This window comes from Prionailurus bengalensis, chromosome D1 (assembly GCF_016509475.1).
Source record: "Prionailurus bengalensis isolate Pbe53 chromosome D1, Fcat_Pben_1.1_paternal_pri, whole genome shotgun sequence".
In the NCBI taxonomy this organism is placed as follows: Eukaryota; Metazoa; Chordata; class Mammalia; order Carnivora; family Felidae; genus Prionailurus; species Prionailurus bengalensis.
In genome coordinates this window covers 74,098,933-74,115,361 of record NC_057346.1, presented here as the reverse complement: position 1 = coordinate 74,115,361, position 16,429 = coordinate 74,098,933, and the positions used below count along the sequence as shown (strand labels likewise).

The following is a 16,429-nucleotide window of genomic DNA, read 5'->3' as shown; positions in this document are numbered from 1 at the left end:
TTAGGGAATGGGTGAAGACAAAACTTGAAAAGGAACATTCACAGGAGAGGAGAGACAGGACTTAGTGCTGTCCTCAAAACCAAAAGATAAAGCATTTAAAGAAGGAGAGAGTCTGTGGGAGTGGTGGTCATGGAAAACGACTGAGGTGGCCAGTGGACTGCATTCCCCTTATAAGGACATTTGCCACTTTGCCTGGATTCTATGAAATAACAGCCATATGACTTAGTTAACAGATGTAGAAAATCAACAAAGTAAGTTAGAGGAGAATATATTTTATGTGTCTTTCCTGGACCTTTGAAAATCCCACAAGTCTTCACCTTTTATCTCTGCCTTAACTAGTTAATACTAAGGTGAGAACATGGATAATATTTCAAGCTTCTTCTCCAGGAAGGATTTATATCCTAAAGTAGGCAATAATTTAGCTCAAATAAAAACAAGGCTGTTGGCAAAGCTTCAGCCATTGGGGATAAGATGAAAAGGAGGGGGTTCTTTAGGTGTCCCTCAAGTTATGATTATAAGTGGTTCAGTATTTTGGGTTGCTGTCCATCTCCCTGTTCCCTGCTCCCTGACATGGTGCACACAGACCAGGCTCCCACCATGGGTTAAATCCAGAAACAAGCTCCAAGATTAAAGGTCCCACTCGCTCTCATTCACACCTATTTTTATCACCTCTTTCCTAATCCACTCTTTCCTCTCAGTTTGTCCCAGGCTTGGTTCATCATTGTCTTTGCACCCCAGCCCTAGACCTAGGAGTTGAGCGAACTTTGGCTGAATAAATCAAATGAATCAGATGGGGTCTGGGCCCTGGGTAAAGGTCAGCAGTAAATCAAATCAGGATGTCACTGCCAGGCCCGTCCATGCCTCAGTGAGTGTGTGTGTGTGTGTGTGTGTGTGTGTGTGTGTGTGTTTGGAGTGAGGTTGAGCTAGGGATGTGGGATGGAAAGTTGGTTCGGGAGGGGCACTGCCACCCACAGGTTCAGGCCTCTGTGAGCCTCATAAGACCCAGACTGAAGGGATTCACAGATAAAAGATTTCTTCCTAATGGGAATAAGCCCATGGAGGAGGCCTTATAGAATTACGCTGGAGGTGAGATGCCTGGCAGTGGGTGAAAGCCTCAGGAGTGCACGAATGTGCCTCTATTTGCGCATCCATTGATTATCCCTACCCACTGATGTGAGTCTCAGGACCTCCACAAAAAAGTAGTCTGACCCCCCCCAAAAAAGTCTCAAACCTCCCCAGGCCTCCTGAGATCCTCTCCCTCAATTGCTTGTGTTTGGGGGAGCACAAGGTCTCACTGGCAGTGAGTGACAGGGTTGAGATTCTGTCTAACTCCAGTTCTGCCTAACTCCAGATAATAAACAACAAAACAACGCACATTCGTTGAAGACTCACTAACTATCACGGTCTATTTAAACTCCCTACACCCGTGTAGATTTCATCGAACCCTCCAAGGGGAGGGCCAGCATCGAGTTCAATCACCGCCGCCACCACAACATACACACAGTCGGGGACATTTGCTCCGGAGGGCGTCGGTGGGAGGCGACGAGCTTCCGGACAGGTGTTCTGGACGGCCCAGCGGCCCCGCGGCCCCGCCCAGGCCCCGCCCCTCCGCGCCCAGGCCACGCCCCCACCGCTCCCAGGGCTGCCGGATCTCGTTGCGGCTCCTGCCGGCTTGGGGCCGCCAGGCATCAGAAGTAGCGACTTGTGTGGCGAAGCTGCGATCTGGACCAGCCATGGACCGGAAGGTGGCTCGAGAGTTCCGGCACAAGGTCAGAGCTTTTTAGGGGCCCCTAAAGCGTCCAGGACTCCGGAGTCCTGGACAGGGTGAGTGGGGGATTGTCAGACCGAGTGCCACTCCTCCCTTTTCCAGCCCGGACTTAGAGCTGTGGATGCACTGGGACCCCTGAGAGTCGTTTGATTTCCAGCTGGGATCCCCAGTGAAATAAGGGAGGGGACACTAGGACTCCAGGTGTGGGAACCCATAAACCGATCTCCAGAAAGTGCCCTTTCTCCTTCTGCTCTCCAAGGGTGGGAACTTCTCTGGGGTTGGAATTCCTTCCAGCCTTGGCCTGAGGACAGGATGCTTCTCTGACATGCCCCATAGTCAGTCCCCCAGCTCCTAGTGCCCCAAGCTCAGGGCTGTTGGAGCATATGGAGAGGGTATGGGACGGTGTCTGAGAGGTGAGAATTGGTGGGAAGGAAAACTGGTCATCTCTCTCTGTCCTTTGACCTCAAAACATGAGTTAGAAGCACTTTAGGGAGCCTTTCCCCACTTCAGGGTGCCTTTCCCCACTTCAGGGCATATCTTAGGGCCTGAGAAGCAAGCCCCTGGCACTGACAAGGGGGCAGTGAGAGGAAGGGAGGAGGTACGGAGAGTCAGCCAGACTCTTCAGACGGAGCTATATCTCCCCTGGTGTGTCCCAGTAAGGGACATCAAGGATGGTTCAGTATTCTCAGGCCCTCACAGAAAGGGGCTGGATTTCGCCCAGGGCATTTCCAGAACTGTTTCCAGAGCTGTGTGGGAGTTGCTGAGGTCCTGAGACCAGAGAGGACCATTGGAGGTAACCCAGCAGACCTCCCCACTAAGACTTAGGATGCTTCAGAGCCCAAGGGTGAAGCCAGGGGTATCTGGAGCCACCCACAGGCTTTGCCTGAGGGACAGGTGACTCTGTGCCCTGAGGCCATCACAGAGCCCGATGGGGCAGTGTCTTTAGACCAAGCCAAACCTCTTCCCAGGCCTGAGGGAGGAGAGCTCAGGTAGGCAAAGTCAGGGTGCTTAACCCCTCTCTCCTCACAGAGAGGCCCAGGGAGCCAGAGGAGCCAGCCAATGTAGAGGCCACAAGAGCTAAGGGCCAGGGGGAATCATTCAGTTAATAAATGTATTTGGAGTACCCAGTCAGTGCCAGACCTCATCTGTGCCCTCACATTGCTGGCTGCACAAGCGGGAGGCAGACCCTACGTTAATAATTACCCACGACTGGGTGCTGAGTGTTGGGATCAAGGTTTGGTGGGAGTACGAAGGAGGAAGCTCACACTGGCAGAAGTCTCCTAAAAAAGAGGGCTTGGGTATTCTAAGGATGAGAGATAGCTGGAAATTCAGCAGGAGTTTGGGGCTGGCAACTAGCAAGGGGAGCATGAAACTGTTCACCAGTGCATCCTGTTGTGCAGAGACGTGAGGGGAGAAATTTCAGCCGCAGGGGACATTTGGTGAGTGTGGATTTCAGGCAACCCACTTCAAAGGAGCACAGCCTCTCATCCCCACCGCAAGGCTCAGGCTTGAATTTCAGTTTCCTGTCCCTGAGCAGAAAGTAATGTCAGGTCCTCTTTTGCCTCTTCCCTGTGGGTACTATCTTTGCCTCTCTTTCAAGAATTACCTATGGAGTCCCTGGTGTCTGACTTGCCCTGGAGTTAGCCCCTGTTTCTCTTCACCAGGGCCTGCAGGTTCCAAAGGACTTCGGGTCTTCGTGTTTCCATTGCCCTGCTCTTCCTCATCACAAGAGTCATTACCTATTTATGCCCCTGTGTGTGCAGGCGGGGCCGGCGCCATGTGGGCAAGGCCTAGGCTGGACTTTGTGCCCTGCAGCCTCCAAGACAGCAGGAGCCTTCCCCTCCCAGGTTGAGATCATCTAGGAACTAGGGAGAGAGGACAAAGCAGCAGAGGATACAGATGGGGGTGCACAGCCATACTGGCTGAAATTTACAGCTTCTGTTGATTGTTTTCTAGGTGTCCCTTCCTTAGTGCTGTAGTGCAATTTTACCCCTTGGGAATGGTTTGTAATGGAAATCTTTATCTGTTGGGAGTAGCACTAAAAGTGGTATATTGTCATGGAAAGTGCTGTGTGGCCTTGAGCAAGTTATTAACCTCTCTGTGCTTCAGTTCTTTGATTTGTTAAATGAAGATAACAATAATATTTGCCTACTAAGGTTCATGTGAGTGTTGGGTGAGATCTACATGGGTGTAGGGAGTTTAAATAGACTGTGATATTTAGTGAGTCCTCAACAAATGTCCATTGTTGTTGTCTATTATATGAAGTTGGGCAAAACTGGGGTCAAATCTCAACCCTGTCACTCACCGCCAGTGAGACCTTGGGCAAGCCATTTAATCTCACTGAGTTCTAGTTTCCTCGGCTATGAGATGAGGTTCACAGTGCTTACCCCACTGGACAGTTAGGATTAAATAGGAATTCAAGCACTGGCTACTCTGGACCTGTGGTAACCATTTGGTCCATGGCCACCTGCAGATACCTGCAGAGCATCCTGTTGGATGAGCCAGCAGGCTCCAGGCTATTGAGTAGAGTCCCTTTCTCTGGGCTTGTGCAGTTTCCCAAGGACATCAGCAGTACTTGCATGCCCTTCCCAGTCACCACCTTGGGCCGGGATACCAAGGAGAGGGAAGGGGAGCATCAGAGACCAAGTAAGCCTCGTCCCCGGAGAACCAGATTGTGAAAAGAAGGCTGTCCTTCTGCTCACTGTGCCTGCATGTTGGAGGAGCTTGGTTACTCATTTGCTCAAAAAGTTTTTATTGCCTGTTCAGTAATCATTCATTTATGGATATCTGTAGTGTACCCTGCTGAGGCCAGGCCCCTGGGGGCAGGAGGAAGGGGATCAATAAGAAGGTCAGAAAGGCCCCCTGCCTTCCAAAGTTTTACTAATCATTCATGCAGTAAACATTGACTGAGCTCCTAATATATGCCCAACATTACTCTAACCATTGAATAATAAAACAAAGTCCCTGACTCCTTAGTACACTCTAGTGGGGAAGACAGACAGTTAACAAGTAAACCAATACAAGTATCATACAATGCAAAGTAGTGATACATGTCATGGAAAAAATAAACTAGGATGAGAGGACAGAGAGCAACCAGTTGGTTGTCAGGAAGGCCTCTCTGAAAAGGTGATATTTGAACAGACATCTAGAAAGAAGGGAGGAAAGGAGCCATTCCAAGGAGTGAAAGAACTTGGAAGAATATTCCAAGAGGAGGGAACAGTAAAATACAAAGGCCCTGAAGCCTTTAGGAACAGCAGGGAGGGTGGTGTTTCTGAGAGGAATTACAGATTAAAGAGTAATGGGTGATGAATTAGAGTGGGGTGGGGGCCTGCAGACCAGGGTCAGGACTTCGGGTTTTGTTCTCAGAGTGATGAGAAGCCAGCAGGGGAGTGACACGACTGCCTTGCACCTTACACCAGGGATTGTTCTGAGTGCTGGTAGAGAGCAGACTGAAGGGGCCAGGCGTGGAAGGGGGACCCCAGTCAGGAGGCTCCTACAGCAGCCCAGGCCAGAGGTGGGGGCTTGGACTAGCATGAGGAGCAGTCAGACCCCGGACATGAGAAAAGGTAGACCCAGTGGGTTCTGGTGATGGGTGGCTGTGGGTGTGGAGAGGGAGGCATCAAAGGGGAGTCTACATTTTGGGAGGAGCAGGTTGGTGGGGACAAGATGGGAGGTGGTGGAAACCAAGAGTTCCATTTTGAACGTTGTAAGTTTGAGATGCCTGTTCAAGCATTAAGTAGAGAGGTGACAAAGAAGGCCAGGAGCTGTGGGAGTCTGAAGATGGGGGGAGAGGTCTGTGCTGGAGATAAGCTGCAGTGAGTCCTTGAGGAATAAATGGTAGCTCAACCTCTGAAACTGACGAGGTGACGTAGGGACGCAGTGAAGAGGAGAAGAAGACCCAGGACTGCACCAGGGCACCCCAACCTTTGGAGGAGAGGAAGAGAGGAAGGAACAGCAAGTGAGGTAGGAGAAGCAGGGGAAGAGGGCATGATCAGGTGTGCCAAGCACTGGGTCAAATGCCACCAACTAGGGGCGCCTGGGTGGTGCAGTGAGTTAAGCATTCAGCTCTTGATCTCGGCTCAGGCCGTGATCTCATGGTTCATGAGTTTGAGCCTCTCACTGGACTCTGCACTGGTGGTGGGGGAGCCTGCTTGGGATTCTGTCTCTTCTTCTCTCTGCCCCTCCCCTGCTTGTTCTCTCTCTCTCTGTTTCTCTCAAAAGAAATAAATAAACTCTAAAAAATTTAAAAATGAAAACAAATGCCACCAACTAGCCAGCAAGACACAGGTGTCTTGAAAGGATGAAGAATAATAAAACAAGAACCAAATATACCCAGTACTACCCAGGGGTAGTGCTCTGAAGGCCTGGGGAGAAGTGTGGCTGGATCCATTCATTCCAGCAACATTTATGGAGTGCCCACGGCCTGTTAGCTGCTGAGAATATAGAATCTGTGTTCATTTACTTAGTTCTGGTCAAGAAACACTTTGCACTTACTATTTGCCAGGTCCCGTGCCAGGCATTAACTCAATGAATAATAATAAAAAAAAATGATTAGGGTCTCAAAGAAGGATGAAATCATATGAAATAGGTACTTTTATCCCCATTTTATGAGGAAACTGAAGCCCGGAGAAGTGCAGAGTCAGCTGGGGAAGGGGCTTGTTGGCCTCACCCTGCCACACTCCTCCCAGCCCCGTGTCTGGGCCACACACAGATTAGTGGGGAGACAGGAGAGTAAAGAGAGAATGTACAACACAGCTTGGTGAGTGCCGTGGCAGGGGTGGGAACTAAGTGGTGTCACGTGCGCAGAATGACAGCACAGGACTTGTGGGGGAGCAGGAGGAGAGGTTTGACCAAGGAGAGCTGATGTTTGAGGCATCTTAAAGGTGGAGGAAGAGCTCACAGAGAGAAAATGCTGCTGGTACTACCACTGCTAAGAGCCAGTGTTTCACACCGGCCAGAGTTGAGGCAAGAAGCGTGTGGCTTATCCCAATGGTTTCCCAAATGGGAGACTAAAGAGAGCTTTACGAAGGATGGGCAGGGACGCATGAACCCACAAAGTGTGGTGACAGGGCCTGGGAGCAGCAGCAGGAACCCAGGTGCTCCTGAAGGGGCAAAGGAAGGGGAGAGCCATGGCTACAGGCAGAAGCTCAGAGCTGCTTGTAAGGTGATGTAGCAGAGAGTGTGAGCGGGGGAGTCAGAACCCCATTTTCTCTCTCCTCGGGCTCTCACACCAGCTGGGTGTCAGAGGGCAGGGAGCCCAGGCAAAGCATCCTGGGACACAGGGCAGTGTGGAGAAGGCTGCAGAGTGGGTCTGGAGACAGAAAGGAAGAGACTCAGCACATGTTTCAGAGTCCTCAAGATTTTGGAGCCCTGGGCACTGTTCTAAATACTTTGTGTATATTCACTTATTTAGTCCCCACAGCAGCCTGAGAAGGGCAGATGTTCGTTGAGTGGAACAACATGCATTATTTAATTTGCTCTTGCTCTCTTTCTCGGTCTTTGGCAGGGTGCACACGTGGAGTTGTATTTGCATGAGCTGAATGTTGTTTGCTTTCCCTGTGCAGCTCTCCTGAAGGGCCAGTCCATATGGAGGAATGCTGGGAGATGAGGCTGGAAAGGGCCCATGGCTAAACGCAGAATTTGCCTCAAGGGCCCTAGACAGGGGGCCTGAGCCCCCCTTCCCCCTACCATACAGACAGATAGCAAAGAGTTAGTTGAGGATCAGCCAGAGAATGCTGATGCAGGATGCAGGAGACCAGAGATAGGTGGGCCGGGAAGGAGGGATTGATGTGATAAAGTATTGTAGATGCTGGGCTCCTTTGGGGTTTCTGTGCCCATGTCAAGAGAGATCCAAGAAAAGGAAAAGATTTTTAAATCTAATTAGAAAAAGACGCAGTGTCTTGCACACAGTAGGTGCTCAGTAAATGTCTGTTAGACGAATGCATACAAAAAGTTGTATCTGGTAAGTGGATACTATGTGGTGATCAGAAACAAAGCAAAGGTTTTAGAGCCAGCCGGCATACGTTGGAGTCTCAGCTCTGCTCCTTCTTGGAGCCTATATTTTCTCATCTCTCAAAGGGGGATGATAGTATCCATGCATGTCAGAGGTTTGTTGGGAGGTTAAGAGAATTTACGTAAAGTTCCTAGGCATGGTTGGCAGTCAGTAAGCAGAGTATGGCCTGAATGAGAGAACAAGGAGCAGTCCAAGGGCCGAATTCAAGGAGCCCCTGCTCCAGGGCACTTTGTGCCAATGTCCTAATACCCTGCGCTCAGTGGAAAGCACCTGGCATGCAGTAGATCCTCGACAGCACTGTGCCATGCAGAGGTGTGCAGTGCCCAGAGGTGTCTACTGAATGATGAATGCACTCCAGTTGCTCTGGTCTAGTGCCTTCCTTCTATCCTCTTGGTCAGCCCTGGGCCACCGCCTTCCCATCACTCCTCAGCACACATCTGCCACAGCCTCCTGGTTCTATCCCTCTTAGCTCAGTTCCAGCTCATCACAAAAGAGTAGGTCACAAACTGGTGCAAGATGGACTGTCCTGCCTCCTCCCACCTGAACCCTGCCTTCATTTAAGGGGAATCCAAGCCTCCTCTTGTAGAGTCTTTCCTGACCATGCACAATTCAGAGCCTCCTGACCCGCCTCCCAGCTGGAAGCTGTTCTTGCCCTCTTATTCAGTCTTGGGCTAAAGAGAGAGTCAAGGATACAGTGTGTAGAGATTCACGCTGAACTGTTCCAGGGAGTGGAATCTGGGGCTTCTACCCACCAGTTCCCCCTGGGATTGAGGTGCTAATGAAACAGCTCCTGACCCTGACCTTGGAGTCCCAGCCATTGACGTCAGCAAAGTTGAAATGATGTAACTTGACTCTCCCCCTGGAGGGGGAGGGGAGGTGAGGGACTGAAGGGATGTGGAGAGGTGAAGGAGTAGCCAGGAGGCTGACTAGTGGACAGACGGCAGGGCTAGCCCAGCCTAGGCCAGGACAGGACAAGGCAAAGTTGCCCCTGGCATTGGTGACAGAGAAGAACGGTAGGGTCCTTCCAGCGGGTAGGATGTGCTATCTGAGCGAGTGGCCCAAATCCTTTCTGAAAGCAGTTATCCGGCACTACAGTCACCATCAGGTAAGACACTGGGCTTCTTCCAGACCAGGGATCTGACACTGGCATTGCCACTCTGGACTCTGGTGACATAGCCATGGGGTGAGCGGTAACACTGCTGTCATGGGAGTGCATCACGGTCACGCGGAGGTTCATGTGTGTGCATATGAGTGTGTGTACCTGCCTGGGGATGAGGTTCAGCCTGGCCACATCTGGATGTGCAGAGGTACTCCTGTGGCCACTTTGGGGTGATCTGCATGCATCTGATGTGTTACGGTCAGAGGGCCAGCCTGGCCCCTGGCTGCCCTCCTCTCACAGCCCCAGCCCCGTGGAGGTGCTGAGGAGGCCCTTGGCAGTGGCCTCCCCCTCCCCGGGGTCTGCTATGGGAGTGCTGGGCCTGGGGTTATAATTTTGCCCTTGGGTTTTCTAGGTGGATTTTCTGATTGAAAATGATGCAGAGAAGGACTATCTGTATGATGTGCTGCGGATGTATCACCAGTAAGTGTGCTGGGTCCAGCTCCCATGACCACCCCGGGGTACCTCTGTCTCTAGAGAGCCCTGGGATGGCTTGTTCTGAGAAAGGAGGACCTCCCCCTCCCATCCTTGGGACAGATGCTCAGTGCTCCTGGGAATCAAATGGACACACCATTCACTTGCCTTAGCAAATGTTTACACAAATACTCTGTGCATGGCTCTATGCTAGGAGCTGAGAGCACGTGAGTGAACAAGACAGACCAGTCGCTGCCCTCAGTTTGCTCACAATCCAATGGATGAGGCTATCAAGTAGCCAGAAAGGTTCAACAGAATGTAAGTGCTGAGATAGAACAAGAAATGCCAGCTGCCCCCAGCTACACATCAGATGTCACTTGTTTATTCATCCAGCATACATTTGTAAGCTCCTACCACTTGCTGGGTACCAGGCAGAATCTGGAAATGAAAAAGATCTAGTTTCTTTCTTTAAGTAACTCGTGACTCAGTGGGGGGAGTATACAGACACTACAACCACAAAGAACTCCAATATAAGTCACAGCAGAATAACTGCTAAGGTGAAGTGAAAGCAGGGTGAAGAAAGGAGCTTTTGCTTCTAATCATGGCAGGGAGGACCGGGACGGCTTGAGCTAGGTTTTGAAGGGTAAGAAGGATTTTGATAGGTGGAAATATCAGAGAAGGACATTCCAGGACAAGGGATCAATATGAGCACAGGTGCAGAGACATGAAAGCACAGGGAAGTGACAGGTAATCTGGGGGAGTAGAACCCAGGGCACACAGAGGCCATGAACAGCCACAAGCCTGGAGTAGCTCCACGGAGACAGGCCGTGGAGGCCCTGAGTCCTTCAAGGAAAATGGATGATGTCCTCTGGGCAGTCGGGAGCCATTGAAGGGTTTTGAGAAGGAGAGTGACTTACATTTAGGAAACATTAGGTGAGAGTGAGCAGGTCGGCTGACAGCTAGAGAGGAGCAGGCCAGAGATGCTGAGGATCTGAACGGTGTGAAGAGGAGTCATGTGAGAGATACCGTGAGGGCAGACTTTATAGAGCTTAGCTGCAGATCAGAAGTGGGGTATGAGAAGGGTCACCAGCATCTCGCACGAAGCTTCCTGGCTGAGAAGATCCTGGGCTTCAGAATTAGGCAGAGCTGAGTCTGAATCCTGGCTTAGAGTTCATCTGTGAGGATGGGTTAACGATCCCTACCTCACCCCTGTCCTTGTGACATTTAACGTGAAAGAACAAAGCTCTTCTGAGGCAGCTGGCCCAGAGTTAGGGACTCTGGGATTTTCAGGAGCGTTCTCCCCATTTCCAAGGCTTGGACCCAATGAGTGGGGACCCTCTGGGAATCCTTGGATGTCACCCAGGCCATGGGTGAGGCTCCAGGCATCCCCCGTGTCTCCACAGAACCATGGATGTGGTCGTGCTTGTGGGAGACCTGAAGCTGGTCATCAATGAGCCTAGCCGCCTGCCGCTGTTTGACGCCATCAGGCCCCTGATCCCACTGAAGCACCAGGTGGAATACGACCAGCTGACCCCCCGGCGTTCCAGGTATGGAGGGAGCTGCCAGGACAGAGGCAGGGGTGGTAAGGGTCATGTGGGATGGACAGGGTCACTCACTAGTGGATGGGGCAGCGCCGAGCCATCACTGACCTCTCCTATGGCAGGAAGCTGAAGGAGGTGCGTCTGGACCGTCTGCACCCTGAAGGCCTCGGCCTCAGTGTTCGTGGGGGCCTCGAGTTCGGCTGTGGACTCTTCATCTCCCACCTCATCAAAGGGGGTCAGGCTGACAGTGTCGGCCTCCAGGTGAGTGAGCAGAGTCCAGGGGAATGGAGGGTCAGGGCCTCAGGCTTCCTGTCTCCCCTCTGACCATGGTCGCCTCACCTTTCTGAGACTTTAGGGGAGGAAAGTCTTCTTTGGACTGACACACCCTGACAGATTTTCCTCAGGCCCATAGACATCAGGCTGCAGGCAATTGCCGGTTTTCTTCGGTCAAGCTGGGAACCTGGATACTGCCCTTCACCACCCACCCCACTTCCCAAAGGAAGAGCATAGTTATGTCCTAACACCTGAAGCTTCAGATGTGTAGCCTTTTACTGGAAGGGTAAAGGAAATCCCAGTGTAGTACGGTGCTTAAGAGCATAGACCCTAGAAAGCCAGACTGTCCTGGCTTTGCTATTCATTGGCAATGGAAATATGATGAAATTACTTAACCCCATGTCTCAGTTTTGTTATCTGTAAAATGGGGATAATAATAATACTCCCTACCTCCTCAGGGTGTCATGATACAAACAGTCACAGCCGGTAAGTGTCAGAGTCAGGATTTGAAACCAGGTCTTGTGTCTGCCAAGCCCAGGGATCTCTCTTCGGCACCCCAGGTGCCTCTCCCTTGGGGTCCCACACCTCAGTGATCTCAGTGTCCGAGCAGAGATGGGCCGACCTCCAGGTCTCACTCCTACTGGAGCACAGAGCTGTGTTTTGTGTGTCCGCATCGAAGAGGCCCTCCCACTGCCTCCCAAAGCTGCCAGCATGTTTGTTATCAGGCTGCCAAGACAGGGGCTTCAGGGGTCTCCAAGACTTATGGTACAAGGCCCCATGGAGAGGGAGGTGGAAAGTGGGAGCTGACAGACATTGCTTTGTTCTAAATCCCTGTCTCACGGCTCGCCAGTGGCGGCTGAAATTTCAGCCACTTCATTACTCCGCTCCTGTGGGGCACATTTTCCAGCCCAGAAACACAGCCAGAGAAAAAACATAATGAGCTCCTCTCTTGGCATCGACTGAGGCCCTCTTTTTTTCCAGGGTGAGCTTTCCTCTTAGGACAAGCATTTCTCAACGACGCTTCCATGACTGGGGACATCAGGGCATTTTAATGAAACTTAGAGTTTTACCTTCCCACCTGTTTCTCAGGCTTATGAATTATCTTCTCTTTCTTGGGCTGACGGGCTCATCTGTCCTTTGTGCTGCTGTCCCTCAGATCGTCATTTCATTGTGGGCCTTGCACAAAGGGCCTTTTGCAGGGCTCCACGCTGGAGCGGGAGAGAGAGGAAAGCTGATATCGCAGCCTGTGTGGGAATCATTCTGACTGGGGTCCTAAGCAGGTTCCTTTTTGGAACAAGAGAGAGAGCCTCACTCAGAGGAGCTTGGGGAAAACGTTCACATCCATTCACCTGTCTGGGGTTCGTGTTTCTGGGAAGATCTCATGCCTGAGATCTGAGGACAGGAGAAGATTCTGGAAGGCAGGGGAGGGGCATGTCCAGACTGGCTGGACTGAAGGCCCTGCTGATTTGACCTGTGAGGCTGGTCCCCAGGTGGGGAACTTGGACCCATTAATGGGACTCAGCCCTGGGACTCCCATCTCTCCATTCTTGTCCACCTATTGGACATATTTTAATTAATTTATTTTTTAAGTTTACTTATTTATTTTGAGACAGAGAGAGAGCAAGCAGGGCAGAGGCAGAGAGAGAGAGGGAGAGAGAGAATCCCAAGCAGGCTCCATGCTGTCAGCACAGAGCCCGATGCAGGGCTTGAACTCACAAACTGTGAGATCATGACCTTAGCTGAAACCAAGAGTCAATGCTTAACCAGTTGAGCCACGCAGGAGCCCCATATTTTAGATCTTTCTTCAAATGTATCCTGTCTGAACCTATGTCCTCTGCCCTGCACAGGGCAGCCTCTGCTGCACAACATTCTGTATAATCCAGGGCTAGAGAATGATTCTGTGTGCCTTAGTTGTCCCAGCTGTAAAATGGACAGAGTAATCTCTGCCTTTCCTATGGGACTTGAGATCATCTGTGACAGGTGGCAAGAATCCAGAGAGGACAGGATGCAGGGAACTGCAGTCAGGCTTGGCCAGGTGCCCTTCCTCCCTGCTTCCAAATGCCCAAGAGACAATGCTTGTGTCTGTGTGGGAAACCTGACTTCAAATCCCAGGAACACTTTTTACCCACCAGCTGACCTTGAGCAAATCCCTTTATTTCTCTGAGCTTCAGTTTCCTCATCTGATTAACAGAAACACAGAGTCATTATAAAAAGTGGGTGCAAAGAACTAGACCAGCTGCTCTCCTCACATGAGATGTCCCCAGAAATCTAGAGAGTTCTTTAGCGAGCCTCTCCCTGTGACACCTTTTCAAGCCCCTTGCCACTCTTATCAGGCCCCTGTGAACATTGGGGTCTGTGTTGAGATGTCGAAGGGAAGCATTCAGGTGGCAATATTGAGAAGCGACTCTGTAATGATGTTGTAGAGGGTGGAAGTTGGCCTAGCGAACCCCTCACAGGCTGTGGGCCCGCCCAGCTCCCAGACCTCACAGAGTCAACTGTGTCTCCCACATGTACCAACAGGTCCCCAAAGGGACAGCACATGTGGTGTGAGTTAAGCTGTCAGCTGACTTGTGCTGGCCTCAGGCTAGAAAGGGGCATCCAGGACCCAGTCCGTGTTTTGCAGCTAATGGCTGTGTGACCTTAGACAAAACATCACCTCCCTGGGCCTTGATTTCATGTGATGTCTAAGGGTCCTTCCAGCCCTACAGTTATTTTTTTTTTAAATGTTTATTTATTTTTGAGAGGGAGAGACAGGGGATGAGCAGAGAGAGGGAGATATAGAATCTGAAGCAGGCTCCAGGCTCTGAGCTGTCAGCACAGAGCCTGACAACAGGGCTTTGAACCCACGAACCATGAGATCATGGCCTGAGCCAAAGTTGGGCGTTTAACCGACTAAGTCACCGAGGTGCCTCCAGCCCCGCAGTTGTTAAGTGAAGAGCTTCAGGACTGACCCCCAGAGCCAGAGTGCTTAGAGGGGCCCACAGCAGTGGTCTAGCAGGGGATGAGCTCACCACAGATCTGTATCCAAAGGCTGTCCCTGCAGGCCTGTGAGCCCCTGTCTCTCCCAATCAAATGAGGCCCAAAGTCCTGCGAACAGGGCAAGAATATTTAGGGCTCAGGCCCAACTAATGGTAACAATTGTGACCATTGATTGATTACTGTCCAGTGTGCCAGGTGCTGGCTGGCTTTACATGGACCTGCTTACTTAATTCTCACAACTGCCTGGGCATCTCCCCATTTTACAGATGAGAAGAACTAAGTTCAGAAAGTTCAAGAGACTTGCCCAAGGTCCTGTTTCCTCTTCCGAGGACAATGTTCACGGGCATTCCGAATGGTCTAGCGTTTGACATACCATCGTAGGCTGTCCTACAAAACAGCCTCTGATGAAACTAAGCTGTCCCGAACCTCTGGCAATAGAATCATTTACCTTTAGACCAAGAAGGTTGGGAAGGCACCAGACTCCACATGTGACATGTGCCCAGGCCAGCTTCAAGGAGTTCGTGCTGTGACGCCTACAGTTCTTCCGAGGTTGCCTGAAGTGGAAAAACATGTCAGCAGGGCCTATGGTGGTTCCGTGTGTGCTAAGTGTGTTCATGACAGGATCAAGCGTGCTTTCCTTATTAAAGAGGAGAAAATCGTCGTGAAAGTGTTGAAAGCGCAAACATAGAGTCAGAAAGCTAAATAAAAAAATGAAGATTTTCTTTGAGTAATAAAAATATTTAAAAAGAGAGAGAGAGGGAGACTTACCCAAGGTTGTGCAGCTAATAAGAATAGAAGAATGGGGGTTGGGGGGCACCTGGGTGGCTCAGTGGATTAAGTATCCCACTCTTGATCTCAGCTCAGGTCTTGATCTCAGGGTCGTGAGTTCAAGCCCTGAATCGGGGTCCACACTGGGCATGAAGCCTACTTAAAAAAATAATAATAATAATGATAATGGAAGCAGAAAAAAAACAAAATGGAAGCAGGAGTTTGAATCCGGGACATCTGATGCCAAAGCCTTGTGTTTATTCACTCTTCTTTGCTTACTCCAAGTGGGAATTCAGAGGTCAGGGCTGTGGCAGAGTTAAAATGCCCATTAAGCTTCCATAGAGTGGAAAGAAAGATATTGTGTGTGTGTGTCAGTGATGTGAACTTGGGTCAGGAATCATGGAAGTTCCCCACCCCAACTCCGTTATGGTGTTATAGTGATTAACAAAGACAGGAGAACCTACTCTGTGGGCGGGGTGGGACAAAGGCCAAGGAAGAACTGCCTGAATCTAGGTGAAGGTTGCCCTTTGCACGCGTTTTAGAACCTGATGGTAACCCAGTGGCGAAAAGGGACCCTGGAGGGAGGATATAGGGTCCTGAGTTCTAGTCCCAGTTCTGCTACCCATTCTCTGCACCTCTCACACCCGCTCCATGTAGGTTCCCCCATCTGTAAAATGCATCAGAAAGACTGCTTAGAAATGTCACTATCCTGGGACCCCTCAAGCTGATGGAGAGTGGGTTGGTTATAACAAGGTACTAGGGTACATACCGAGGTTTCTTCTGAGAGAAGGCACGTCATCGTCCCCTTTCCCGGAGAGCAGGCCCAGAGCATCTAGTGGCAAGCCTGCCCAGCTGCCTTCTCAACCTGGTGCTCATTCCCTCTGTCTGCGGCCAAGGTAGGGGATGAGATCGTCCGGATCAATGGATATTCCATCTCCTCCTGCACCCATGAGGAAGTCATCAACCTCATCCGCACCAAGAAGACCGTGTCCATCAAAGTGAGACGTGAGTGAGGCCAGACGACCAGGGGTACTGATGGAGGGGTGGGGTGGGATGGGTAGGCGGTGGGATCCCTAGCTCCTGGGGCACCGTCCTAACCCCTATGCCATTCTCCCACAGACATCGGCCTGATTCCCGTGAAGAGGTGAGCAGGACCTTCCTCTGCAGACAGACTCTTCCCTGTGGGCTCAGTCAGGATCCTGGGATTGGCATTGGGGTCTGGCTTCCACCAAACCAGTACTGCTCCTGGGCCAGCAGTGGCTGGAGGCTCCAGATGGGCAGATCTGGATTTGGAGCCTGGTTCCTCAAACATCTCTCTCTAATGACTGCCCTTTTACATCCCCGTCCTACTAGCTCTCCTGATGAACCCCTCAAATGGCAGTATGTGGATCAGTTTGTGTCAGAATCTGAGGTAAGGGCCAGGACCACCTATGATGGGGTCTGGAGAGGGTTGTCTTCAAGGAGGGGCAGCAGGTCCCAAAGGGAGGGCTTGCCCCAGAGATGTGCCTTCAGGGGCT

The 16,429-nt window shown here is 51.1% G+C and overlaps 1 protein-coding gene and 1 pseudogene across 3 annotated transcripts in view; both read left to right on the top strand.

Moving 5' to 3' along the window:
- Positions 1 to 1,632: 1,632 nt before the first annotated feature.
- USH1C (USH1 protein network component harmonin) overlaps positions 1,633 to 16,429 on the top strand; it is a 47,383-nt gene continuing 32,586 nt past the window's right edge. Inside the window, exons 1-7 of one of the 3 annotated variants that reach the window (XM_043582356.1) lie at positions 1,633 to 1,769; positions 9,293 to 9,360; positions 10,755 to 10,898; positions 11,015 to 11,153; positions 15,809 to 15,917; positions 16,032 to 16,056; positions 16,266 to 16,323. In XM_043582356.1, the coding sequence (XP_043438291.1) occupies positions 1,734 to 1,769; positions 9,293 to 9,360; positions 10,755 to 10,898; positions 11,015 to 11,153; positions 15,809 to 15,917; positions 16,032 to 16,056; positions 16,266 to 16,323 (579 nt within the window). In that variant the 5' untranslated portion in view covers positions 1,633 to 1,733. Of the gene's footprint in view, positions 1,770 to 3,009; positions 3,208 to 9,292; positions 9,361 to 10,754; positions 10,899 to 11,014; positions 11,154 to 15,808; positions 15,918 to 16,031; positions 16,057 to 16,265; positions 16,324 to 16,429 lie in introns of those variants that run through there. The other 2 variants (XM_043582354.1, XM_043582355.1) reach the window with 2 other exon arrangements.
- Positions 14,497 to 14,850, top strand: LOC122484405 (annotated as a pseudogene).